Genomic DNA, 27,860 nt, shown 5'->3' with positions numbered 1-27,860 from the left:
CTCTACCTGCTACACCGAGCCCACTTGCATCTGGATAAGGGAAATGGCACAGTGAGGATCCTCTTCTTGGACTTCTCGAGTGCCTTCAACACCATCCAGCCCCTTATGCTTCAGGACAAACTGAACAGGATGCGAATGGACCCCGTCTGGTCACCTGGATCTCCAGCTACCTCACTGACAGGCCGCAGTACATCAGGCTGAAGGACATCACATCTGACACTGTAATTAGCAGCACCGGAGCAGCCCAGGGCATAGTGCTGGCCCCTCTTCTCTTCACCCTGTACACCGTGGACTTCTGCTACAACTCGGAGCTGTGCCACATTCAGAAGTTTGCCGATGACACAGCCATCGTTGGGTGTATCAGTGAGGACAGAGAGGAGGAGTATAGGAGCCTGGTGAGGGACTTTGCTGTGTGGTGCAACAGAAACCATCTGCAGCTCAACACCTCGAAGACCAAGGAGCTGGTCATTGACTTTGGGAGGTCCAGACCAAGGTCACAACCAGTTCTGATCAAGGGAGTCAAGGTGGAGGCTGTGGATTCCTACAAGTACCTCGGGCTGTGGCTGGACAGCAAGCTGGACTGGACTTGCAACACCAATCCCTTATACAGAAAGGGACAGAGCAGGCTATACTTCCTGAAGAGGCTGCAGTCCTTTAACATCTGCAGGAAACTCCTGTGGATGTTCTATCAGTCTGTGGTTGCCAGTGTCCTGTTTTACACCGTGGTGTGCTGGGGGGACAGCACATCCAAGAAGGACACATCCAGGCTGGACAAACTGATCAGGTGGGCCGGCTCTGTAGTCAGCATGAAGCTGGACTCTCTGGTGACAGTGACAGAGAAGAGGTCTATGGACAAACTATTGAACATCATGGACGATGCCAGTCACCCTCTGCACACCGTCATCAGCAACCAGAGGAGTCTGCTCAGTGACAGAATGCTCCTTCCCAAGTGCAGGATGAACAGACTCAAAAACTCCTTTGTCCCTCACGCCATCAGACTGTACCGGTACATGGTCTTCTATCCTGAGAGGGGAGTAAATTGCAGTAGGCTGTAGGTCCCGAGTCGGAATCGAACTACGTACCACACTATCATGAGGCATGCAGTGTGACCCCTGGGCTACCAAGGCACATAGTCCCTGCCGTTTTCCCTTCACATACCGTACATAAATCACCTGTCAGATCTGTTGAATTAATTTTTAATTATATTGTCATTGTGCTGTAACCGATGAGTAATTTCATTTCTATTAGGATTTCTCAGTGTGATTGGCAGCTGCAGCAGTGTTGCGCTTCTTTCAGAAAACATATTCAAACTCGCTGTATGAGCGCATTAAAATCTTCTGGCTTTTTAACTCACGGTGAAAGTCCTCCGGGTTGAATTAACTAACTGAAATCAGCTGTTCTCAGCGTTTGATAAACCTGCTTTGTGAAACGGACAATCACTGCTCCTCCCAGTGGACAAATGAGGGATAGCAGCTGGTTTTCACACAAGTTGTTTAGGGGCGTCACCAGTCAGGACTGCATTGACTACGTCATTGTGTCTGCCAATTGGCAGACAGTCAAGAACCAGTCAAGAACCAGTCAGGGGACGGCCAAGGGCCTGCAGAGGGCCAGTCATGGAAACGTGGAAAAAATTCAATGGCTGTTATGGTACAACTCCTCTCTGGGGGGAGGAGGGGTAACAGGAGGACAGAGGACGGGAAGGAGCAGTAGCCCAGCCTGACAAAAAGCAATACCGGACAAAGTGCAATATAATGTGCAATATAAAGTGCAATATCTTTCCCTCCTCCCCCCTTCCCCATATCTTATTCTTTTATATTTGTATATGTAAATACTTAATTTATTTTAATTTATCTAGAAGTTTTTTTCTATTTCTTTTCTCTGTTTATCTGTAATGATGCTGCTGGAATCTTAATTTCCCTGAGGGAACCCTCCCACAGGGATCAAAAAAGTTTTATCTAATGCAATCTAATCTTTTCCCCCAGTAACTTTTGTCATTAAATTTTATACTCAGTCAAAAGTATTAATTATATTAATTCTACACAATTGTAAAAAAAAGTGAAAATAAAAATATGTGAAAATAGTTTAGTTCTGTCAAATTTATGTTAAACTTAACACTTGATTTCCTGATCTGGAATGAAACTCACATTTTTCTGATTTTGAGCTGTATTGTTTAAGTTGAGTTCGGTGAGTTAACACTAGAATTCTGGAGATTTCCGTCCCAAGCTGAAGGGGTTCCCCCTCCTTCTCCTTCCCGCCTACACCAGCTCACCCCTCCCCCTTCAGTGAAATTATTACTAATACAACTTTACACTGTTGTACCTGTCAACTTGAGTGATGCAGCACCTGAGAAAGAGAAAAAAACTGTGTGTGTGTGTGTGTGTGTGTGCGTGTGTGTGTGCGCGCTTGACATGAGTGAGATACACACATTAGTGTAGAATTTGTAACGTTCAGTCCCCCAAAATGAACTGGTTTACATTCATTCCTTCTGAATTTGATTGATGAGCTGCACTGAAACCAAAGTACATTTTTTGATCATCAATTAAAATTTCACTTTTCACTGACTTTCAGAACGTTCATGGAGTCGACTTTATTGATATAAACAGATCAGTAGTGTTACGACCAGCACATCAGAGCACATCGCTGGAAGATACAACACTGATCAAGACACGGAAAGGATGAGAAAATCGAGATGATCATGTAATCGTTTTCCAAGGTGAGATCCTGAGACATCATACTGTATTTCATATCATAATATGCTTCTTCTTTCAGCTGCTTCATTCCATATATTTGATTGGGCATAGGTTTTACACTGGATTCCCTTCCTGACACAACCCTCCACAATCTGTCCGAGCTTGGGACCGGCACTCAGCATGCGCTAACTTGTGCAGCCCCAGTGGCTGGGGATTTTACCAAATCTGCATGCTTTTGAACTGTGGAGGAAAACAGAGCACCCTGAGGAAACCCATGCAGACATGTGGAGAACACACAAACTCCACACAGAAAGGCCCCCATCAGCCATGGGGTTCAAACCCAAAACCTTCTTGCTGTGAGGCGACAATGATAACCACTACACCACTGTGCCGCCCTTATTCATTTCACAATATGAAAGATAATTTTTGCTGATTATCTCTGCTTCTGTTCAGTGAGCATCGTTCACTCTCACTGGTGAGCTATACTCACATTCACATTCATGAGTTGCAAAATTAATTGTTCAAAGACCAGCACTCAATTAACATGTTCATGAACAACACTGTATGGTTTTACACTGTTCTGATACTGTCAATATTGAACTTAACATTAATATACAGTGGTGCTTGAATGTTTGTGAACCCTTTAGAATTTTCTATATTTCTGCATAAATATGACCAAAAACATCATCAGATTTTCACACAAGTCCTAAAAGTAAATAAAGAGAACCCAATTAAACAAATGAGACAAAAATATTATACTTGGTTATTTATTTATTGAGGAAAATGATCCAATATTGCATATCTGTGAGTGGCAAAAGTATGTGAACCTCTAGGATTAGCAGTTAATTAGAAGGTGAAATTAGAGTCAGGTGTTTTCAATCAATGGGATGACAATCAGGTGTGAGTGGGCACCCTGTTGTATTTAAAGAACAGGGATCTATCAAAGTCTGATCTTCACAACACATGTTTGTGGAAGTGTATTATGGGATGAACAAAGGAGATTTCTGAGGACTTCAGAAAAAGTGTTGTTAATGCTTATCAGGCTGGCAAAGGTTACAAAACCATCTCTAAAAAGTCTGGACTCCACCAATCCACAGTCAGACAAATTGTGTACAAATGGAAGAAATTCAAGACCATTGTTACCCTCCCCAGGAGTGGTCGACAAACAAAGATCACTCCAAGAGCAAGGTGTGTAATAGTCGGTGAGGTCACAAAGGACCCCAGGGTAACTTCTAAGCAACTGAAGGCCTCTCTCACATTGGCTAATGTTAATGTTCATGAGTCCACCATCAGGAGAACACTGAACAACAATGGTGTGCATGGCAGGGTTGCAAGGAGAAAGCCACTGCTCTCCAAAAAGAACATTGCTGCTTGTCTGCAGTTTGCTAAAGATCACGTGGACAAGCCAGAAGGCTATTGGAAAAATGTTTTGTGGATGGATGAGACCAAAATAGAATGTTTTGGTTTAAATGAGAAGCGTTTTGTTTGGAGAAAGGAAAACACTGTATTCCAGCATAAGAACCTTCTCCCATCTGTGAAACATGGTGGTGGTAGTATCATGGTTTGGGCCTGTTTTGCTGCATCTGGGCCAGGATGGCTTGTCATCATTGATGGAGCAATGAATTCTGAATTATACCAGCAAATTCTAAAGGAAAATGTCAGGACATCTGTCCATGAACTGAATCTCAAGAGAAGGTGGGTCATGCAGTAAGACAACGACCCTAAGCACACAAGTCGTTCTACCAAAGAATGGTTAAAGAAGAATAAAGTTAATGTTTTGGAATGGCCAAGTCAAAGTCCTGACCTTAATCCAATGGAAATGTTGTGGAAGGACCTGAAGCAAGCAGTTCATGTGAGGAAACCCACCAACATCCCAGAGCTGAAGCTGTTCTGTATGGCGGAGTGGGCTAAAATTCCTCCAAGCCGGTGTGCAGGACTGATCAACAGTTACCGGAAATGTTTTGTTGCAGTTATTGCTACACAAGGGGGTCACGCCAGATATTGAAAGCAAAGGTTCACATACTTTTGCCACTGACAGATATGTAATATTGGATCATTTTCCTCAATAAATAAATGACCAAGTGTAATATTTTTGTCTCATTTGTTTAACTGGGTTCTCTTTATCTACTTTTAGGACTTGTGTGAAAATCTGATGATGTTTTAGGTCATATTTATGCAGAAATATAGAAAATTCTAAAGGGTTCACAAACTTTCAAGCACCACTGTATTTTTTTTAAATCTGCACAAATTAGCGTTTGTTTTTCATTGCCATCAATTTGGGCTTCACACAGTCTTCACTCGAATTTAATATTTGGCATGTGCATTCTGTGTGACATACTTCCTGTTTTCTGAGTTGTTTGTGACGAGTCTTTTTTCCACGAGTGTTGGCGTTAATCACTAATCTTTTTTTATATTCTCTATAAATAATTTTCCAGTATCCTTTTCATTTTTGATTGTACTTTTACTTTCCCCTTTCCGCATTTTAAATCTTTTTGGAAGAACACCAAGACTGGAAGTTTTTTTCCTCCCACGCAAAGACTGCAAGTGGAGGCCATCCACATTGGATCTGCTTTAATATCAACAGATCTTTGATTAAGGTACATAAATCATTCATCATGGCACACATTCAGCTTGTTCCGTGTGCTGAGTGCAGGATGTTTAATCATTCTCCCTCCATCATTAGTGATAGCTTTATTTGTGATGTGTAGGTAAGTTGATGCTCTGATGGAGAAGATTGCAGCTTTAGAGGTTTGCATCCAGACTCTAGAGAGGGTTAGTGAAAATGAGAGCAGTGTAGTTTCTGCAGGGGAAAGTCTGGATGCCCTCGGTGGAGTTAGCAATCCCCCAACTCCGGCATTAGAGCCCTCACAGCAGGGCGAATGGGTGACAACTTGGCAGCATAATTGCAGAGCCAAAGTTACCTCTGAGACTCGTCCATGGGAGCACCACTCCTCTCCACTTCACATGTCGAACAGGTTCGTTCTCCTCAGTGATGCACCCACTGAGAAACCTGAAAGAGCTCTGGTTATAGGAGACTATCTTACGGCACATGAAATTAGCGAGGCCTTTAGGGACACCAGCAGCTTTAGTCAGGTGTATACCGGGAGAGAGAGTGCCAGACATAGCAGGTAATCTTAGGGTTCTAGGCAAGCACAGGTTCTTAAAGATAGTTATCCATGTAGTAGCTAATGATATATGCCTTCGTCAGTCTGAGGTTACTAAAATTAACTTTGTAGAGGTGTTTAAATTAGTGAAGACGATGCCCGATGCTCTAGTATGCTCTGGCCCCATCCCAATGCGGTGTGGCGATGTAGCTTACAGCAGCTTATGGTTGCTGAATTGCTGGCTGTCCAGGTAGTGCTCTGAAAACAGTGTGGACTTTATAGATAATTGTAGTAGTTTTGAGGGCACTGCTGACCTGTTAGGGTGGGACAATATCCATCCCACTCGGGAAGGTGCTGCTCTCATTTCTTGCAGCATAGCTCATAGTCTCAGAACAGGCCTAGTTAGCTTTTGACAATCCAGAGCCAAGGCCAGGGAACAGACAAACAGGCTAAACCGACTGTCTGCTAGCTGCACAGAGTGGTCACTCAGGGTCCACTATATCAAGACTGTTCCCCAAGCTAAACAAAAAAGTAGAAACAATCATAAAGTTTGTTCTAGTAACCTAATTAATATAAAATTGGATCATACTGACTGTACAGCCACTGCCAGCACCTTTGATCTAAAGGTAGGGATATTAAATTTTAGATCTCTTACATCTAAAGCACTCATTGTTAATGAACTTATTACAGATCAGGAATTTAATGTACTGTGTTTAACAGAAACATGGATTAAGCCAAATGAGTATGGAACATTAAATGAAGCTAATCCTCCTGATTACAGTTATATACACCAGCCTCGTCTAACTGGCAGAGAAGGAGGTGTCGCGGTTAATTATAATGATTATCTTGGTGTAACACAAAAACCTGGTTATAAATTTAATACATTTAAATTTCTTCATACTAATATAATGTATGTAGCCTTGAAAAATAAGTCTACCCAGTCAATTCCATTGCTTATTATTTACAGGCCCCCTGGGCCATATTCTGAGTTTCTTTCTGAATTTGCGGATTTTATCTCAGACCTGATTATTTCCTGAGACCAAGCTGTAGTTGTCGGAGATTTTAATATTCACTTCTATAACCCAGAAGATCCTCTGAAAACAGCATTCATGTCCATTTTAGATTCAATAGGGATTAATCAGAATGCCATAGGACTGACCCATAATGGTGGTCACACTCGTGATCTAATACTAACATTCCAGTTAAATATAGAAAATATAGTCACACTTCTACAGTCTGAAGTTACCTCAGATCATTATCTCATCTTATTCAAAATATGTCTGAGCAATAATACTATATGCACCTCACCACTCTACTGTATATAATGTACATTCATGTCAACTACTGCACAGAGTTTTATCAATAATCTCCCAGAGTTACCAACTTTGATGGGATCACTCTCAGCCCCCACAGAACTTGATCAGGCAACTGAATGCTCAGAGTCAATGTTCCGCTATACTTTACAGTTGTGGCTAAAAGTTTTGAGACACACAAATTTTGGTTTTCACAAAGTTGCTGCTTCAGTATTTTTAGATCTTTTTGTCAGATGTTTCTATGGTATACTGAAGTACAATTATATGGATTTCATAAGTTTCAAAGACTTTTATTGATAAATGCATCAAGTTTATGCAAAGAGTCAATAACACAAAGAATCAGTGTCAACCCTTCTTTTTCAAGACTCCTACAATTCACCCTGGCATGCTGGATATCAGCTTCTGGGCCAAATCCTGACTGATGGCAACCCATTCTTGCATAATCAGTGCTTGGAGTTTATCACAATTTTGGAGTTTTTGTTTGTCCACCTGCTTTTTGAGGATTGACCACACATTCTCGATGGGATTAAGATCTGGGGAGTTTCCTGGCCATGGACCCAAAATTTAAATATTTTGCTCCCCAAGCCACTTAGTTATCACTTTTGCCTTGTGACATGGTGCTCCATCATGCTGGAAAGAGCATTGTTCTTCACCAGATTGCTCCTGGATCGTTGGGAGAAGTTGCTCTTGGAGGATGTTTTGATACCATTCTTTATTATGGCAGTGTTCTTAGACAAAATTGTGAGTGAGCCCACTCCCTTGGATGAGAAGCAACACCACACATGAATAGTCTCAGGATGCTTTACTGTTGGCATGATACAGGACTCATGGTAGTGCTCATCTTTTATTCTCCGGCCAGTCATTTTTTCAGATGTCCCAAACAGTCTGAAGGGGGCTTTATCAGAGAAAATAACTTTTTGTAGGACTTTTTGCAGACTGCAGAGGACTGGTGTAAATTTATTTTCTCTGATGGACACGTGCACACCTGCAGTATGTAGTAGCAATGACTTCATGAATTTTTCAATGACAAAATTGAAAATATCTGACAGAAAATTCAAACTACTAATTTAAGGCCAGACAATTTAAGTAACCCTGTAGTTAACAATAACTGTATCAGATCAGCAATTAGAATGTTTTACCTCCCTTAGAGAAATCAAACTAATTTCATTAATCTCCGCATCAAAATCCTCAACTTGTGTACTAGATCCCTTACCAACACAATTCTTCAAACAGATAATACCAGAAGCAGTTTAACCCTGTCAGTGCCCTTGGACAAGTCACGTATGTCATGAAATCTTTTACTGCTGTACCTTATGACATACGCTCCTTGTCATAAGCACCTCCTTTTATGTACTTTACATAGCACATTACTTTTACTTTACAGTGGCACATTACCGTGAATTGGCCTAGTAGTTAACATGTCCGCCTCTTGATCAGGAGAGTGTGGGTTCTATTCACACAACGGTCATACCAAAGACCATCATAAAAATGGTACCCAGTTACTTGGAATACATGGACCCCTGGTGTATATTGTGTTTTCAAGTGCTAGTAATTCATGTTTATGGACAGGTTCTCATTGACAAGACCCGTTGTCTTGTTTTTGATTACTAAAGTTATTTTTACTCTACAACAGTGTTTTTTGTGATTTTTCTATACAAATATTAAAAATATAAAGTTCAGAACAAGTTAGAGAAAGATTATCAAAATATCCCAATTTTGACCTATTTTTGTCCTATATGCCCAGCACATTACAATTAATTATGGGTGGCAGCCAAAGGGTTAACCACTTCTAAAAATAATACATTCTTCCCTTAGAATTGGCTATGTACCCAAATCCTTTAAACTAGCAGTTATCAAACCCCTGATTAAAAAACCTGACCTTGACCCCTGTCAGCTGTCCAATTATCAGCCAATAGGGAGGGAAAGTGAAACACAGCGCTCCTAGTGGTAGCATTCCTAAGCCGAGAGCCAGACTACTGAAAATCCCATAGACCCGATTTTTAAAAAAATCCCACGAAGTTATGATGTGGAACTTGTACACCCCCAAAAAATATGTTGTATATGTTGGGATTATCTACTAACTGTGAAAGTATCAGGTGAAATTTCGCTGTCTTTTAAAAGATCGAAATTGCGCCTAACCTGTCAGAAACGGACTACAACCAAACTGTCTAGTCAGAGTCGCTCATATTACGTCAGCAGTAGGCTTGATAAGTTTTGTTCTTCATACTAGCCCTTCCGAGTGCTGACAGCTCTTCCTGTGAATAACGGCAGTTGACTACATGCCCTGATCTGTAATGGTTATCCCCACGAGGGATGCATTTCTTATTGGTACAGAAATACTCCGCCAACCACGCTATACAAATCGGCATGTTGATGTAGGCTACTCGCCGGCCGCTACCTGCTACAGATTTGGAAAGGCGCTAGACTTGCGGTGACATCACATATGCGACGTTGGGTCCGTGTAGTCTTTGATCAGCTTATTAAAAAACATTCAAAACAATTCAAATCAGTGGAAAAAATAAAGTATGATCACCAGGATCGATAGAGCTGCCCGACATGCACAACATATGGAAGCCATTGTCTTAACTTTGAAGTGTAACCCGAAATGTAATTTTTTGAAAAGATATTCCCATTCATTTTGCCATAGAGGTTGGAATGCATCCAGTAGGGGGCGATGAGATTACTTTTCCTGCCTGTATCAAACCTCCCCTTTATCTCCAAGATCCTTGAAAAAGCTGTCACACAGCAGTTATGCTCATATTTACATAGAAATAACATCCATGAAATGTATCAGTCAGGATTTAGACCTCATCATAGCACAGAGACAGCTCTGGTTAAAGTAGTAAACGACCTACTGTTGGCGTCTGATCAGGGCTGTGTCTCGCTGCTTGTGTTGCTTGATCTTAGTGCAGCATTTGATACCACTGATCATTCCATTCTTCTGGATAGATTAGAAAATGTTGTGGGAGTTAAGGGAGTTAAGGGAACGGCCCTCTCCTGGCTCAGCTCTTATTTAACTGATCGCTATCAGTATGTTGATGTAAATGGTGATTTTTCTAGACATACTGAGGTAAAGTTTGGTGTTCCACAAGGTTCTGTCTTGGGTCCACTGCTTTTTTCTTTATGTATGTTACCTCTGGGTGATAAAGCATGTTATTAGTTTCCACTGTTATGCTGATGACACACATTTGCTTTACCATAGAACATTGAATTAACACAGTAAACATTATGGGAGATAAAAATCTCCAGCACACACACACACACACACACACACACACACACACACACACACACACACACACACACAAAACCATTTCATCACCTCATCATTAATCTGTGCTCGGTTAACTGTCAGAGCACAATGTAAAACCATAAAATGTAAATCAGGATGTTGTGGATCAGGAGCTGTTTCTTTCCCCAGTGGTGTAAAAGGAAATAAAAATAAACTAAATGTAGATTTTCGATGGTTTCAGTTCTCACACTTTAATATACAGAATAAATAAAGACAACATTCAGTCCATCACTGTGAACACTTTAAATACACAATTCACACATTATTACACACACACACACACACACACACACACACACACACACACACCTCTCTCTCTTACACACACACACACACACACACACACACACCTCTCTCTTACACACACACACACACACACACACACACACACACACACACACACACACACACACACAAATATACTCTTGAACATGTTCTTTTAAACCTGTAATATTTTCTACACAGTGACTAATAAATTGTTTAATGTGAAGGTCTGCTCATTTGCATATCTGATGTGGTTGGTCCAAATCTGTTGATGCTGTAATTCAATGACATCACAAACTGAGCTCACAACACACTGTTTAGAGGTACTTTAACATTAACACTCCACGTTTATCCTCAGTGTTATATAACACACACACACACACACACACACACACACACACACACACACACACACACACGTGTTGATTTGTCATTGAGCATTTGTTATAAATATAGATAAATATAATGTACATATTAAGAAGACAACTGTAAATAAGTGTAATATAGTACATATTCATCATCATGCAATAAAATACATACAATTATAAAGATTAATCTGTACAGTATAGGACTGTGTGTGTGTGTGTGTGTAGTTTGAAACTGATCCTTCTGAATGAACCACAGGAACAAACATGCAGCAACTCACAGAATCCTCAGGGTATGAACACATCAGGTGTGTACATGTGTGTGTGTGTGTGTGTTAATCAGGGTAGATGAGAAACCCGCTGAAGGTGCTGTATTTGTTGGTGTTTCCTCCATGAACTTTCCCTCCATCCAGCTGCACACACACTTCGTCCCCCACGTCTAAGTGCAGGATCACGCTGTTGGAGGCATAGTCGTAATTCTGATCTGCGTCCTGAGCAATGGCGCTCGCCCGCACCTGAAACACACACACACACACATGCAGTAGGGCTTATAGACTTGGGTGTTTGCATCAAATAAGTTACAACAATATTACTAAATTCATCTCATCTCATCATCTCTAGCCGCTTTATCCTTCTACAGGGTCGTAGGCAAGCTGGATCCTATCCCAGGTGACTACGGGTGAAAGGCGGGGTACACCCTGGACAAGTCGCCAGGTCATCACAGGGCTGACACATAGACACAGACAACCATTCACACTCACATTCACACCTACGCTCAATTTAGAGTCACCAGTTAACCTAACCTGCATGTCTTTGGACTGTGGGGGAAACCGGAGCACCCGGAGGAAACCCACAGGGAGAACATGCAAACTCCACACAGAAAGGCCCTCGCCGGCCACGGGGCTCGAACCCAGAACCTTCTTGCTGTGAGGCGACAGCGCTAACCACTACACCACCGTGCCACCCCGCAGATTGTCATGATCTGCATATTTGATTTGGCATAGGTTTTACACTGGCTGTCCTTCCTGATGCAACCCTCCCCAATCTATCTGAGCTTGGGACCAGCACTAAGTATGTACTGGCTTGCACAACCCCAGTTGGTGGGCATTTTACCTAAACTACATGTCTCTGAACTGTGGAGGAAACCGGAGCACCTGGAGAAAACTCATGCAGACACGGAGAGAACATGCAAACTCCACACAGAAAGACCCCTGTCAGCCACTGGGCTCGAACCCAGAACCTATTTGATCTCAGTTTGTGATGTCACTAAATTGTAGACTCAAAGGCTTTGAGGTTAAATAAATGAGTGAGAAACTGAAAGTGTAAATTGAGACTCTGAGACTGATCCCACCCTTACTAATGTGAGCTCGTTAAATTAGATACATCAGTGAATGTTACTGATATTAAACTAAAAGAGAAGGCAGGATGACATGCATGCAGCTCTAATTAGCATATTCGTGTATATTCATATACCCTTGCATTTTTAATGAGTGATGTATAGAGATGTTCCTCTGAAGTTTTATTCATTTCTTCTGAACTTACCTGATTTTTATTCTATAGCTTTAGATTCTAATGGGTTAAAATGAAGATATTGAAATGGATATGTTCATTTTAGCTTTCTACACCCTACCCATGTGAATTCATTTAAATTCTATTCACTTCTTCAAATATTGACACACACGATACAGTGAGTGAGAGATGAACAACTGCAGTCACAAAGTTGATCAAATGAAAACATCTCTGAGTTCCCCTCTCTCTGCCTCTCTCTTCATCGGTTTCTTCCTGTCCACTGAACTTGCCTTGCCTCGAACAGATGAGATGGGCAGTGACCTTACACCGGATCTTTGACAACTCTGTGTGTGTGTGTGTGTGTGTGTGTGTGTGTGTGTGTGAGAGAGAGAAGAAAGAGTTAGGAGAAGGTGGTGGTAGAAACAGTGTGTTTGTGTCCTGAGGGAAGACCTTATCGATCCACATGTTGTGTGTAATTTAAACGAAATCTTTCCTGTAACAACTGATTTGTGCACCTGCTGAATTTCAAAATAAGCTGAAACTTCCACAGACTCACAAACATATTGAACAAGTGCATTATATGGTTGAGAAAATCAGTTTGGAAAACTGCTTTATGGCCCAGAAAGCTTGTTTGTGTTTGGAAGGGCCTCCTGTTAATCATAATATAGACATGCCCCAGACACACCCCTTCACTCCACCCCATCTTAGTGTGTTTGGAAAGAAACAATATTACAATACATGACATTACAGAGCTTTAGCAGATGCTGTCATCCAGTATGACATACAATGAGTGCAAAAGTCAGGAACATGAAGTGCTAAGCTTTCTTAGACAAGAAAGTTATAGTGCTAAATGAACAAGTGACAGCAATACATAGTGTGATATTCTGTTGAAGTACCAACAATCACCAAACAGCCAAGGAAATAAACCAACCATACAAAGTACAATGAAATAGAGAACTCAAAATGGCTACTTAAAGATGGCGGCGCACGTGGTTGCAGCGGCTTACGGCTCTCCTTTTCAGTGCTCTTTTATTTGTTTGTTTTTGTATTTCTTTCTTGTTTGTTTGTGCACCATCAGTTCTGTGAACATCCAGTACACCCGCCAGACACTTTTAGCCATTGGTGACCAACACCAGATATCTGTTTCGAGCGACTTTCACTTCATGCATAACATCCCAGATGACATAGCGAGACCCCCGGGCTCTCCGTGGATTGTTGTCGGGTCTAGGAGGCAGCACAGACGGAGGAGGGAGAGGAAGCAGAAGTGGGGCCGCAGGTCCGGTGCTATGCTAAGGCTAAGAAAACAACCACACAAGCCACCTCTACCGAGCCTGTATCTCTCCAATGCCAGATCCCTGGTGCATAAAACGGATGATCTGGAATTACAATTCGCTGGAAATCGCTATGTTCGGGACTGCTGTGTTTTAATTATCACTGAAACCTGGCTTCATCCGGAAATACCCGATGCTAGCTTGCAGCTAGCAGGCTGCACGCCGCTCCGCTGGGACAGGAATGAGGACTCCAGTAAGAGCAGAGGAGGGGGGCTCTGTATTTATGTGCATGATAATTGGTGTAACAACGGAACAATTATAGATAAACACTGTTCCCCAGACCTCGAGTACATGTCTGTAAGATGCCGGCCTTTTTTTCTACCGAGAGAGCTAACTGTAGTGATTGTCACAGCTGTGTATATTCCACCTGACGCCTGTGTAAACACAGCGCTCTCTCTCCTGCTGAACACCATTAACAAACAGCAGCGGGCCCACCCTGACGGTGTTCACATAATCGCAGGAGACTTTAATAAGGCCAATTGAAGACTGTACTGCCAAAGTTTTACCAACATGTTAAGTGTTCTACTAGAGGGGAGAACACTCTGGATCATGTTTATTCTAACATCAAGCACGCGTACAGAGCCATACCCCTCCCCCACCTCGGCCAGTCAGACCATCTTTCCCTCCTGCTCTCCCCAGCTTACACCCCCCTCAGACACAGAGCCACGCCCACCACAAGGACTATCACAACCTGGCCTGACAACGCACTCTCCAAACTACAGGACTGCTTTAAATGGACAGATTGGGACTTATTTGAACACCAGGAGCTGGAGACATTCACAGGAATAGTAATGGACTTTATCAAGTTCTGTATCGGAAATGTGATGGTGGATAAAAACATCCGGGTTTTCCCAAACCAGAAACCCTGGATGACCAGCCAGGTCTGCTCACTCCTCAGGGCCTGCGACGCTGCCTTCAGGTCAGGTGACAGAGCTCTGTACAGTGCTGCTCGAGCTGATCTGAAAAGAGAAATTAAAAAAGCCAAGGTGGACCATAGGCTGCGTATAGAGTCCCACCTGTCCAGCAACAACATACGGGAGGTGTGGTGGGGCATACAAGCCATCACAAACTTCAGGGACTGTGATGCGTCAACAGAAGACTGGAGTGCGCCACTGGCAGAGGAGCTAAATTGCTTCTTTGCCCTCTTTGAAACATCTCAGCAGCACTCATCTGCTCCAGCCCCGCCCTCACCACCACACAGTTCGTACATCACCCCATTCACTGTACAGGAGCATGATGTCAGACGGGTGTTCCTGGCAGTGAACCCCAAGAAAGCTGCCAGCCCAGATGGAGTACCTGGTAAGGTGATCAGAGTGTGTGCCCACCAGCTCGCTCCTACCTTCACCAGGATCTTTAACCTCTCCCTGGCTCAGGCAGTCATCCCGCCCTGCCTAAAATTAGCTACAATAATCCTGGTGCCGAAGAAGTCTCCCGTCACCAGCCTGAATGATTACCGTCCTGTGGCCCTCACCCCGGTAATCATGAAGTGCTTTGAGAGACTAGTTCTTCAGCACATCAAGGACCACCTCTCCCCAGACTTTGACCCCTACCAGTTCGTATATCATGCAAACAGATCCACAGAGGACACCATTGCCGTAGCTCTACACTCTGTACTGAACCACCTGGAGCAGCAGCAGAGCTACGTCCGCATACTCTTTGTGGATTACAGTTCTGCTCTCAACACAATAATCCCGGACATCCTTATCAGTAAACTGGACACTCTCGGCCTCCCCCCTCTCACATGTGCCTGGATAAAGGACTTTCTTACTAACTGGCCCCAGACTGTGAGACTTGGCCCCCACTTCTCCTCCACCCGCATGTTGAGCACCGGCTCTCTACAGGGCTGTGTGCTGAGCCCCCTCCTGTACTGCCTCTACACCCACGACTGTAGTCCGACCCACAACAACAACAACCTTATCCTCAAGTTTGCTGACGACACCACAGTGGTTGGACTCATCTCAAAGGGAGACGAGGCAGCCTACAGAGAGGAGGTCTTGAAGTTGGCAGCCTGGTTTTCAGAAAATAACCTTGCTTTGAACATCAAGAAAACCAAAGAGCTCATTGTTGACTTCAGGAAGCACAGCACTGACCTAGCCCCCCTCTACATCAACAATGTGTATGTGGAGAGGGTCCGCACCTTCCGGTTTCTTGGTGTCCTCATCTCCGCTGACATCTCCTGGTCAGTAAACATTACAGCAGTCATTAAGAAGGCTCAGCAGTGGCTACACTTTCTGAGAGTCCTCAGGAAGTACAACCTAAACTCCAACCTGCTGCTGACCTTCTACCACTCATCCATCGATAGCCTGCTGACATACTGTATTATAGTATGGTACGGCAGCTCCACTGCTGTAGACAGGGAGAGGCTCCAGAGGGTAGTTAAGGCAGCACAGAAGATCATTGGCTGCCCTCTCCCCTCCCTGATGGACATTTACACCTCCTGCTGCCTTAGGAGAGCTAAGAACATTATCAAGGACAGCTCCCACCCTGGCTTTGATCTGTTCGACCTGTTGCCCTCAGGGAGGCACTACAGGTGCATCAGGACAAAGACAAATCAATTCAAAACAGCTTCTTTCCAAAAGCCATAACCACCCTGAACTCGGATATGCTCTGACTTTATAGTCTATTTATTTTACTATGTGACTCTTCTCATGCAATAACCTATAATGTGCAGTACTTTATAAGGTGACTCTCTCTGTGCAATACTTTTATAATGTGCAATACCTCACTCCATAATGTGAAACACAACACATTCACCTCACCTCAGGACTGTGCACCTTACACATAACACATACACCTCAGGACTGTGCACCTTACATACAGCATATACACCTCAGGACTGTGTACCTTACGCACAGCACATACACCTCAGGACTGTGCACCTTACACACAGCACATACACCTCAAGTCTGTGCTCCTTACCTTACCTTGCAATATTTCATAATGTGTAATATTTTATTTATAATGTGACTCTCTTGAGCAATAATTTATAATGTGACTCTCTCTGTGCAATACTTTATATGTGCAATGAGCAATACCTCACTCCATAATGTGTAACACAACACATACACCTCAGGACTGTGCACCTTTACCCCCTTACACCCTCCCCCCTTTTTTCTCCTTTTTTTCTATTTTTCCCCTTCCTCTCTCTCTACGTGCTGTTTGCACTGTTATTGGAGATAACAGTGTTTAATTAATTAATTAGAATTTACAGTTAAGGACGATGTGTTTTTATGAAAATCAGTTTTCTCTCAGTTTTAACTTCCATCACCGACGCTTCCCTCTGCGCATGTGCAGAATGGATCGGGCACTGACACAATAGCCCTCCTCCCGTGCGCTTGCCATAGACACACACAAACAACATGGCAGCGATTGAGGGAAAGCTGCAACTTGTGCCCAAGAAAGGAGTAACTTCCTCCGTGATGTGGAATTGGTTCGGTTTTGCAGTGTCAGACGCAGACCAAACAAGTTCACGTTGTAAGGTGTGTTTGAAAATGGTTGCTTCCAAAGGAAGCAGCATGATGAATTTATTCCAACACCTTAAACAGAAGCATGCAGCAGAGTGGGAGAAGTGCTGCTCCCAGCGGAATGAAAACAGCCGCAGCATGAGTACACCATCCAAAGTAAAGCAAGCAACTGTCCCGGACACATTTTTGAACTGTGTCTCTTATGATAAGAATGGGGCATGGTGGAAGGCAATCACAGATGCTATCGCGATGCTATCTCATCTACAAGCTTGTTTTTTGGCTTGTTTTTGGTTTCTGGTTGCACTTTAACCCCAAAGGGGAAATTTAAGTGAAAACACAATAAAGGTAAAACTTGTTTTGAACCATTTCTTTGTCATCTGTAGTTTGATTTTTAGTGTGTGTGTGGGGGAAATCGATTAAAATCGAAAATCGGATTTTTTGTGAAAAAATCAAAGATTTTTTTTTTTTAGGCCATATCGCCCAGCTCTACTGCAGAGTTATATAAATGATGTTACAAGCATTCTACAAACAGTGGCTTGTACTGCAAGGCTCCTTAAAAGACTGGAAGAACTCCTCACATGGGCCAGGATGAGAAACAAACCTTCCAAGTCTTGCAGCTTCTCAGTCTGGAAAGGAGTCAGGAAAGATCAGATCTCTTTCATAACAGGCAGAGAGAGGATCCCTTTGTTGGTGGAACAACCTATCCAGAGCTTAGGGAGGCTGCACACAGCCGACCTGTCTGACAAGCACACAGCTGCCTCTGTCACCAAACAGCTATCTGATGGCCTAGAGGGGATTGACAGAAGCCATCTACTGGGGAAGTTCAAAGTCTGGTGCTACCAGTTCACAGTATTCAGGCGTCTCATGTGGCCCTTCAAACTATGCGAAATCAACACCTCCACAGTAAAGCACATGGACTGCAAAGCCAACAGCTACATCTGCAAATGGCTGGGCCTACCTCAGAGCCTCTCCAGCACAGCCGTCTTTGGAAGGAATGTTCTCCAGCTGCCACTGACATCAATTACCCAGAGCTACAGACAGCAGAAAGCAAAGCTCATGTCAGATCTTAGAGACTCATCCCATTCATCTGTTCAGCGCTCCAAGGCCCCAGTTTGAATGGGGAGAAAGTGGAGAGCCAAGCAAGCAGTTGACCAGGCCATCAGCTGGCTGAAACACCTCGAGATCATTGGCAGGTCACAGTCAGGGAGAGCTGGCCGAGGGTGGGGTACAGCTCCCAAGATGTGGTCCAAAGCCACAAGGAAGGAAAGAAGGGAGCTGGTGATTTCAGAAGTGGTCAGGACAGAGGATGAGCAATATAAGATCAAAGCACTTAGCTATCAGCAGCAAGGAGGCTGGACTATGTGGGAAGCAGTTGTCACCAGGAGCATAAGTTGGATTGAAATGTGGAGAATCCCTCAAGCCAAACTAAGCTTCCTCATCAGATCCATTTATGATATGCTTCCAAGTCCCAGCAACGTGTGCCTGTGGTATGGTACAGATGAAAATTGCCAGGTCTGTGGTGCCCTGAGCCCAACCCTGCAGCACATCCTCTCCAGCTGCAAAATAGCACTGGCCCAGGGTTGGTACAGGTGGCACTGTAGCATGACTAGAACCAGGATGCTCAAATCCTTTCAATCATGACAGCATTTTTATTTTAGAAAAAAAGAGAGACCAGAGCTTGAGAACAATTTTGGAAGAAAAATCAAACCAGGAAAATCAAAAAGAAAAGAAAAATCAAACCAGGAGAAAGTCTAGTGAGAGGCAAGCAGATGGGGAGAGAATTAAAGTTTTTAGAGAGTTAGTCAACAGGCTTTTGGACAGGACAGGGAAACAGAAAAACTCCTTTTCACCATCTCCTCCAGTGCTATTTGTCTCAGTCGGCTTCTCAGAAAGGGTCGGTATTCCGTTACTCCAGAAAATGACATTGTCAGTGTCCGCGAGTTGCTTGATTCCTCTCAGGGTAATCTTTCAGGCAGACCACCAGAGAAACAAACAAAACTACACTTCACTTCTTTCGTGAATTGTTCGGATACTCCCCCACAGACTCTTCCACCATCGGCCCACTACTGATTCTCTGTGCTCATTCATAAAAAACAGAGCCCGCCTGTTGACAAAACGTCGTCAGACTAGTAGATGTCAAAAGACACTGAATGTTAGACAGTGCCAAAAACCACCCCGGTGGCAAAAAGCAGGGACTGAATGAGGACAGAAATGAATGTGATGGTATTATGATTATTAATTATTTTTTTAATTAATAAAAAATAGGTTCTCTCCCCCCCATGGAAAGACAACTCATGGTTGGAAAAAGGTAATCTAATCAGCAAAGCCAAGAAAGTCATCATAATCAGACTCCTTTAATAAAATGTTGAGTATTGTCTGCTTTTCCTGTGCATCAATCTCAGCAGCAGTGGGAAAACAGGGCTTAAGTTAGTCACATGGACAGTACACAGGTCCTCTCCCATGTCTTTTCTAATGATTTGGAAATTCACAGGGCCTATCTGCTGTAAGATGTGGTAAGGTCCTTTACATTTGGGTGCCAACTTGGTGGAAAAATGCCTTGCTGCTGATGACTGGGGATAGTTTCTAACCCACACTCTATTTTTTGGTTGGTAAGTCACATCATTCCTTTTCTTATTATAATTTCTCAATTGTATAGCTTTTGCTTTTTTACTGCTAATCTGTGCTTTGGCTTGCAGGTCTTTGATGTGCCACACCACTTCATAGTAGGAGTCGTCAGATAGTAGATTTTGTCCCTGCAACAGTTTGTCCATTGGACATCTGAGTTTCTGCCCAAGATGTAACTCAGCTGGAGACACCCCAGTGGTTTTGTGCACAGAAGAATTTAGGACAAAGCGGAATTCTGGTATAGTAGAGCTGTTAAGGCCCTATAAACATAAGAATTGTGCACAACATGATAAAAGCATGAAACTTTCAGGGTTTGTTCTCCAGGGCATAACAATTAATTTAAGATCTGGAGGCACTCTCAGTTTGACCTTGGAGGTCATTTAGAGGTCATCGACCCTTGTTATGTGCAATTTCAATGGACAGGATTAAAAATTGGGGCATTTTATCATATAAGTGTGACAAAAATTGTAATTACATGTGGATTTCCATTTTTCTAGGTCATGAGGGTCCATTTATAGTGATATTACACTTAGAAGTCAAGGTTAAGATGAAGGTCACTCTAAAATATATGATGTGTTATGTCAATTTCAACAACTTTTATGATTTTGTAGCATATTGCCAAGGAGTATATACTTTGTAATTGTAAAATGACTTCCAAATGAGTGATACAAGTGATACAGGCCTAATGTGAGTATTCTAATCATTGCAGTCTCCAGAACATGCACAAAGGGCAGTACACTTCAATTCTGCCTTTTTGCATTTGCAGTGACCACAACAGCCCTTTTTGCAACCACAATGCAAAAGCTCATAGCACGACTGTGAGGCCTCAGGTAGTGTTGTCCAAAGTGGCTGCCATCCATCGTCACTGTTAACCCATCCCCAGTCTGAAGGACTTGGCAACTGGGGCCTAATAACCAAGGCAAGGTTCCATACATGAGCCTGATACATGGCTCGTTTGATGTGTTGTCTCAAAGCAGCTTGTGTAGGGGGGATGTTTTCCAACGATCTTGACTTTCGTGTGAAAAGATGTTTCCGTGCCTCATTGACACCTACACATGCACTTGTTCTGTCATAAATAAGAACAACAAAGCGTTCCAGCTGTGACAAAGAGCAAAATGAGCAAAGTAAATAAAAAGGAAAACAATGGAATAGTTAATAGGAAGGGTGAAGTAGTAAATACTTATTAGAAATATAATACAAATAGTTAATTATACAAATTATTAGATGACTAAACACAAGACCACAGTAGTGCTGATTTTGCTTTCTATTGCTCCTGCTCTGCTGTCAGACAGTCGAGAGAGAATGTGTGAGAGTGAGAGAAGCACACACACTTTAGGACCCCAAGTGTGGGAACATGCCAGGCCACACCCCTTTTTGCTCACTATGCCCAACAGAAGTGCGGGAAAATAACAGCTTGCACATGGAACATGGATATGAGTGGGAGGATTCGAGGGAATAAAGCATTGCCATGATATGGCAATGAAAGTTTAAGTCATGATTTGAATCTATCTATCTATCTATCTATCTATCTATCTATCTATCTATCTATCTATCTATCTATCTATCTATATGATAAAAATAATGATTAAATTTATGTAGTTTACCTGGGTATCTATTAGTTACAGTTCATCTGCCATTTCCCAATTTTCCTTATTATCATTACGTTTTTTGTTTATTTCATTCATTTACCTCTATGGGTGTATATCTATTTATGTTTATTTACTTGATTATGCCTTAATACATGCATATTTATACTTACTGTACATTTTTAGCAAAATTGCTCCCAAAAACACACCCATTTCAGCTCTCATGCATAGAAATGTCCTATTGATGACCTCAATGACCTCTAATTGACCTCCAAGGTCAAACTGAGAGTGCCTCCAGATCTTAAATTAATTGTTATGCCCTCAAGAACAAACCCTGAAAGTTTCATGCTTTTATCATCTTGTGCACGATTCATCTGCTTATCTGCTCTACTAGTAGGCACTGGTTCCATTTTCTGTGATTGTCATCCACAAATGATGAGATCATGCACTTTAAGTTCCTATTCGCCTGTTCTGTCATGTTTGTTTGGGGATAGTAAGCTGTAGTGAGCTTAGGGACCACTGTCCATGTTTTACAGATCTCTCTAAATAAGGTGGAAACAAACTGAGATCCTCTGTAGGACAATAGGAAGTCTGGAACTCCTCAGCGGGTGAGAATTTCTCTGTGGAACAACCGGGCAATGACTGGTGCAATGGCTGAGTGCATGGGGAATAAATCTACCCAGTGGATGTAGTAGTCTACAAAGGCAAGTAAGTACTCATTATGATTTGGGCTAGAGGGAAAAGGCCCCATGATATAGAATCCCACCATTTTTGTTTGGATACTTTACCTCTGTCTGTTGGAGTTTGCTACTAGGCCTTTTATTTTTCCCTTTGTAGGTCTGACATTTCACGCAGGATCATATGAAACTCTTAACGTCATCCCATATTTTAGTCCAAAAGACTACATCGTGGAGATGTTTATAGGTTTTAAACATGCCTTGATGGCCACACAAGGGGGAAGTTTGACAAGCCTGCAGAATGGAGGGTATACGTGTCTTCAGCACCCAAAGTTTATAATGATATTTATTGTCAGACAGGTCAATTTTCCTGTAAAGCATATCCTCATTCATGGCATATTTTGACTCTGTGACTTTAGGGTCTCCTGCTAAGGTTTTGATAATGTTTTGTATCTCAGAATTATTATATTGTTCTTCCCACAAAGTATTAACTGAGAATGGGAGGTCCTCTGTCTCCTTCTGACTCACAGTCATCATACAAGTAGGTCCACTCCTGGAAGGAGCATCCGGTGCCATGTTGAGTTTGCTCTTCCTGTATTTAGTGATAAATTTTTGGAGCCGAAGTGCCCATCTAAGGAGGCAACTGGACATTTTGGTGCCATTCATCACCCATTGTAAGGAGGCATGATCGGTCACCATGGTAAAGAATTTTGGTTCTAGATAATGTTGCCATTTCTCCAGAGCCCAGATGACTGTCAGATACTCTCTCTCTCTCTCTGTTATGGAGTAATTACACTCTGCTTTATTTAGGGTTCGACTGGCATAAACAATTACTTCCTCATGACTGACGCCCTTCTTTTGGGCCAGGACTGCACCCAGTCCCATGTCACTGGTGTTGGTGTAAACAAGGAAAGGGAGGCTTAGGTCAGGGTGGCCTAGAATGGGAGCTGAGGTAAGATGGTTCTTTAGTGTTTCAAATGACTTCTGACACTCATCACTCCATTTGAATGCTCGTTCTTTTCTTTTTAGGGCATTGATAGGTTCTGCCAGTTGTGAAAACCTTGGTAAAAAGTGGTGGTACCAGCTGGCTAAACACATGAAATGCTGGACTTCTTTAATATTTGCTGGTACTGGGTAGGCTTTAACAGCCTCAACTTTGACTGGGTCTGTGGCTATTTGCTTGGCAGAAATTATGTGGCCCAGGTATTTGATTTGCCTAAGACAGAACTTGGACTTCTTGAAATTTAAGGTAAGCCCCACAGCTTGAAGTTTCTCAAGTACTGCATACAGGTCATGGAAGTGCTGTTGGACTGTAGCGGAGTAGATGACTATGTCATCCAAATAAACTAAGCAAACCATTCCTTTGAGGTCAGCCAACACATGCTCCATTAAATGTTGGATGGTCGCAAGGACATTCTTGAGGCCAAATAGCATGATCTTGAACTGAAAAAGGCCAGCAGGGGTCACAAAGGCAGTTTTCACTTTGCTTGAATCATCCGTGGCAACCTGCCAATAACCACTATTAAGGTCCAAGGTGGAAAAGATGGAACAGCCAGCCAGTGACTCCAGCAGCTCATTGATGTTAGGCAAAGGGTAAGCATCTGTTTCTGTCACTGCATTTAGTTTCCTATAATCAACACAGAATCTTAGACCTCCATCTTTTTTAGGAACTAAGACAACTGGAGAGGCCAAACCAGAATATGATGGTTCAATTATCCCTTCATCGAGCATTTCCTTCAACTGTTGCTCTACAATCATTTGTTTTTCGGCAGACATCCAATAAGGTTTCTACTTGATGGGAACCTCGGTGTAGGTATATATGTGATGTTGTAACAGGCTAGTTTTCCCTGGTTTCAAAGAATGAAGTTTGGGTTGGGACTCCAACAGTTGTCTCAAGCTCGATTTTTCCCATTCCTGCAGGTCAGAATTTGCTATGTCAAGGTCAATGTAGTTCTGGGAAGTCAATGCAGAAGGTGGAGGAACAGAGGACAAGAGAGTGAGCCTCAAGGGTACACTGCATTTGAGTGCTTGGAAGAAACCTTTATTTGTCACATGTACACTTCAAGCACAGTGAAATTCATCCTCTGCATTTAACCCATCTGAAGCAGTGAACACACGCACACACACCCAGAGCAGTGGGCAGCCATACTACAGCACCCGGGGTTAAGTACCTTGCTCAAGGGCACTTCAGCCCAAGGCCACCCCACATTAACCTAACTGCATGTCTTTGGGGGAAACCAGAGCACCCGGAGGAAACCCACACAGACACGGGGAGAACATGCAAACTCCACACAGAAAGGCCCTCACCAGCCGCTGGGTTCGAACCCGGAACCTTCTTGCTGTGAGGCGACTGTGCTAACCACTACACCAACATGCCACCCTGCTTGATCATTACTCTGTTGAAAAAGGTAAGTCTCTGGTTTGTTTTTAAAACTATACTGGTGGTCAGATGCATGAATTTGCAGCCCACTGTGAAACAGGTAATCCAGACCAAGGACTACTCTATAGGCCAATGCTTTTGGAGACAACACTGCCACTGGCAAGGTACATGCATTGTTACTTAAATCAATGGTTACTTCAGCCCAGCCTAGAGGCATCTCTGTTTCCCCATTAGCTAAAAAGAGTGGACCATTTGTCCAAGGCTTCAAGTCTTGCTTAGGCCTGTTCAATGCCCTCCAAACACTATCATGAACAAGCATGTAACCTGTATCTCCAATGGCTTTGCTGTTCCATGTGCCAATGCTAACAGGAACCACCAGCTGTTGAGGTGTGTTGCAATTACCAGGCCCTTGTTTGTTCATGTAGCTCTATCCATTGGCTGTTTCTTTGTAGAACCATGGAAAGCAGACGTCACAGACACTTTGCCACCACCTTGTGGTCCAGGCTTAAAGGGTTTTTGCATGCTTTTTGATGATGATTGGGAACACTGATGATCTCCAGCAGAGCTGCAATATTGAGGACACAACCCAGGTGCATGTTGACCTTTGCACCACCAGCATGTCACAGGGAGTTTCTCCATGGGTTTACTGGAAGTTACCTTCTGCTGTTGAGGGTTCTCACTGTATGCTAGGCGCTGTTCATACTGTAATTGCTGTTCCAGGTCTCTCTCCAGCTGGTGACTGAGTCTCACCAGGTCATCCACAGAGTTGACCTGTCCACAGAGATGACTTGCAAGCTGCAGCTTGGCATTTTTTAGGATCATCTTAACAATCTCTGAATCAGTGATGTTGGAATTCCAGTGTCTGCAAAGAGCTCAGTAAGAGAAAGCAAAGTCCTGAATGGGCTCATGCACTCCCTGTCTTCAATTCCTCACATGCTCAGCTAGTTCTTCTTCATAGTCCTCGGACAAGAAAGCAGAAAGGAAATCTTTTTGGAAATCAGCCCAAGTTACAAACTAAGCCCTGGTAATTTCCCACCAATCGTGGGCTGGTCCATGAAGAACTGTTCTAAAGGTAGCAAAAATCTCTTGGTCAGACAGTGGGTGAACAGCCAGAAAGTCACAACACATAGATAACTACAAAACAGTGTTTGGATTGTCATTTGGTCTGCCATATATCGGAGAAGATGGTTTAAGATGGTCTGTTTTAATGCCACTGGGTTGTACTGGTATCAGAGGCACAGTAGGATTGGGCAAAGGCCTTGAATGAGAAAGAAGAGAATTATTATTGGTAAAGCTGTCTTCAATCTTTTTCTCAAGAGCATGACATTTATTGTTTTGTTCACTATTTTGCTGTGAAACATGTCTGTAAGTTGCCTATAGAAATACATAATTGGGCCAACATGGTAATGCAATGATCTTTTTTTTTTTTGACAGAGTTCTATGGGTGGCAAGGGAAGTTTGATGATGGACATGAATGTCCTGCTGGGCTTCACTCTGCAATTACTCCACCATGAAATGGACTTCACAGGGCTGTGCAAGATCTTGATTTTCACCTCCTCAGCAATCATTGTTTTCATGCCATTTAACATGTTGCCCATTTCAGTTTCCAGTTTGTCTTTGTTTTCTGAAACAATCGTATTAAGTTTTTTAAATTGTTCTTCTGTTTCTTTTTTTAGCAAAAGACTTAAGTTTGGCCTCTAAATCAAAATGACTCTGTGCCATTTGTTCAGACAGATTACTAAGGTTACTGCTCTGCTTGTCTATTTTCTCAAAAACCATTGACCAATCATCTGTATGGCCCAAAGCCTACAAAGCTAGTGTTCCAAATGTTTTTTCAGGAGTAGGAAGGGTAGAAGGCAAATCACACTGTGTTGAGGCTCCAGAAGAACAAGCGGATGGAAGAGTAGCCATTTCCATGTATAATAATAATAATAATAATAATAATAATAATAATAATACGTTAAATTTATATAGCACCTTTCAAGAAACCCAAGGACGCTTTACAATTATAGACAAGGAAAAAAATAAAAATAATAATAAAAATAATAAATAAAAAAATACAAATAAAAATAAAAAAGTCCACCAAGTAGGGGTCAGGATATAATTCCAGTGGTGTAGCAGCCACAGTCCCACCAAAAGGCGCATGAAAATGAGTCCCACATCTCCAGCACAGCCGCCGTGATGCTGTCAGCAACATTGCTCGAACACCATGCCATGGATCCACAAAGCGAGCACAGAAGCACTGCCATGCAGAGTGCTGGTGTGTCCCAAACCGCCTGCACAGCCGCCGCAACACCACCGAGCAACATCGCTCGGAACATCATTCCAAGCATTAAAGCACAGAGCGCTGGACAACCACGATGTTAAATGAGCAACGAGCTCACTGCAGTCCATAGCTGGGAGCACAGGCATCACCTGCAGCTAACCAAGGCCTGGAGGGAACCGATGCCCAAAACTAGGTCTGGAGCTACACCACCACCAGTGGACAAAACACTCAAACAAACATCAAACTACACAAACACAGAAAAAAATAAATAAAATGAAAATAGAAAAAGAAATAAAATAAAAATAAAATAAAAGCAGCTCTGGGATGGTAGGGAGATGTCCCTATCATTGCTCCACCTCCACAAAATGTTCCAGAATTAATGGAGTGAAACATCAGTAAAGGATAGCTCCTGGCTGATGACCCAGCAGCTGTCCCTAAGGCACCGTCAGAGGTGCAACAGGCAGCAATTCCCAGCAGGTCATTCTCTACCTGTGCTCCCACTTAGGTTTAGCTGAAAACACAATACAAATAAAATGGTAGAAATGAAAAGTCTAACATTTGTTCAGTAGTAAATCTCCACCTGTGGAGGAGAGATGCTCATCAAAGATCTAGGTTCCTGCCAAACTAGCCTTTTGCCATGCTACTCATTGTTTTTAAGAACTAGCAAAATTGATTTTCCTATGAAAGAACATCACAGATGGCACAAAAATTATTATTGTCACACCATCAGTGTAAACTCACTGGTTTTCACCAGTTTTGAGCAGAACCATTGGAAACAAGGATGTGTCATGAACAGAGGGCATGGCACAATGGGAGCAAACAGTGGTAGCAAGATGGTGGTGTGCATTGATTACTTGCAAGTTTTCTTCTGTTATTGCAGATATTTGTTTTTGGTCCATTTTTTTCCGATGATGTCAAGTCAAGTCAAATTTATTTGTATAGCGCTTTTAACAATAAACATTGTCGCAAAGCAGCTTTACAGAATTTGAATGAC

General features: G+C 42.7%; 1 protein-coding gene across 1 annotated transcript in view; it reads right to left on the bottom strand.

The window, feature by feature from the left end:
• Nucleotides 1-11,363: 11,363 nt before the first annotated feature.
• The window catches only part of c1ql4b (complement component 1, q subcomponent-like 4b), a 110,387-nt gene continuing 93,890 nt past the window's right edge, over nt 11,364-27,860 (bottom strand). The window contains exon 2 of the mRNA XM_060920311.1: nt 11,364-11,543. Within this exon, the coding sequence (XP_060776294.1) occupies nt 11,364-11,543 (180 nt within the window). The remainder of the gene's footprint in view (nt 11,544-27,860) is intronic.

The sequence above is a fragment of the Neoarius graeffei genome, chromosome 4 (assembly GCF_027579695.1).
Source record: "Neoarius graeffei isolate fNeoGra1 chromosome 4, fNeoGra1.pri, whole genome shotgun sequence".
Lineage (NCBI taxonomy): Eukaryota > Metazoa > Chordata > Actinopteri > Siluriformes > Ariidae > Neoarius > Neoarius graeffei.
This window is presented reverse-complemented; position numbering and strand designations above follow the sequence as displayed.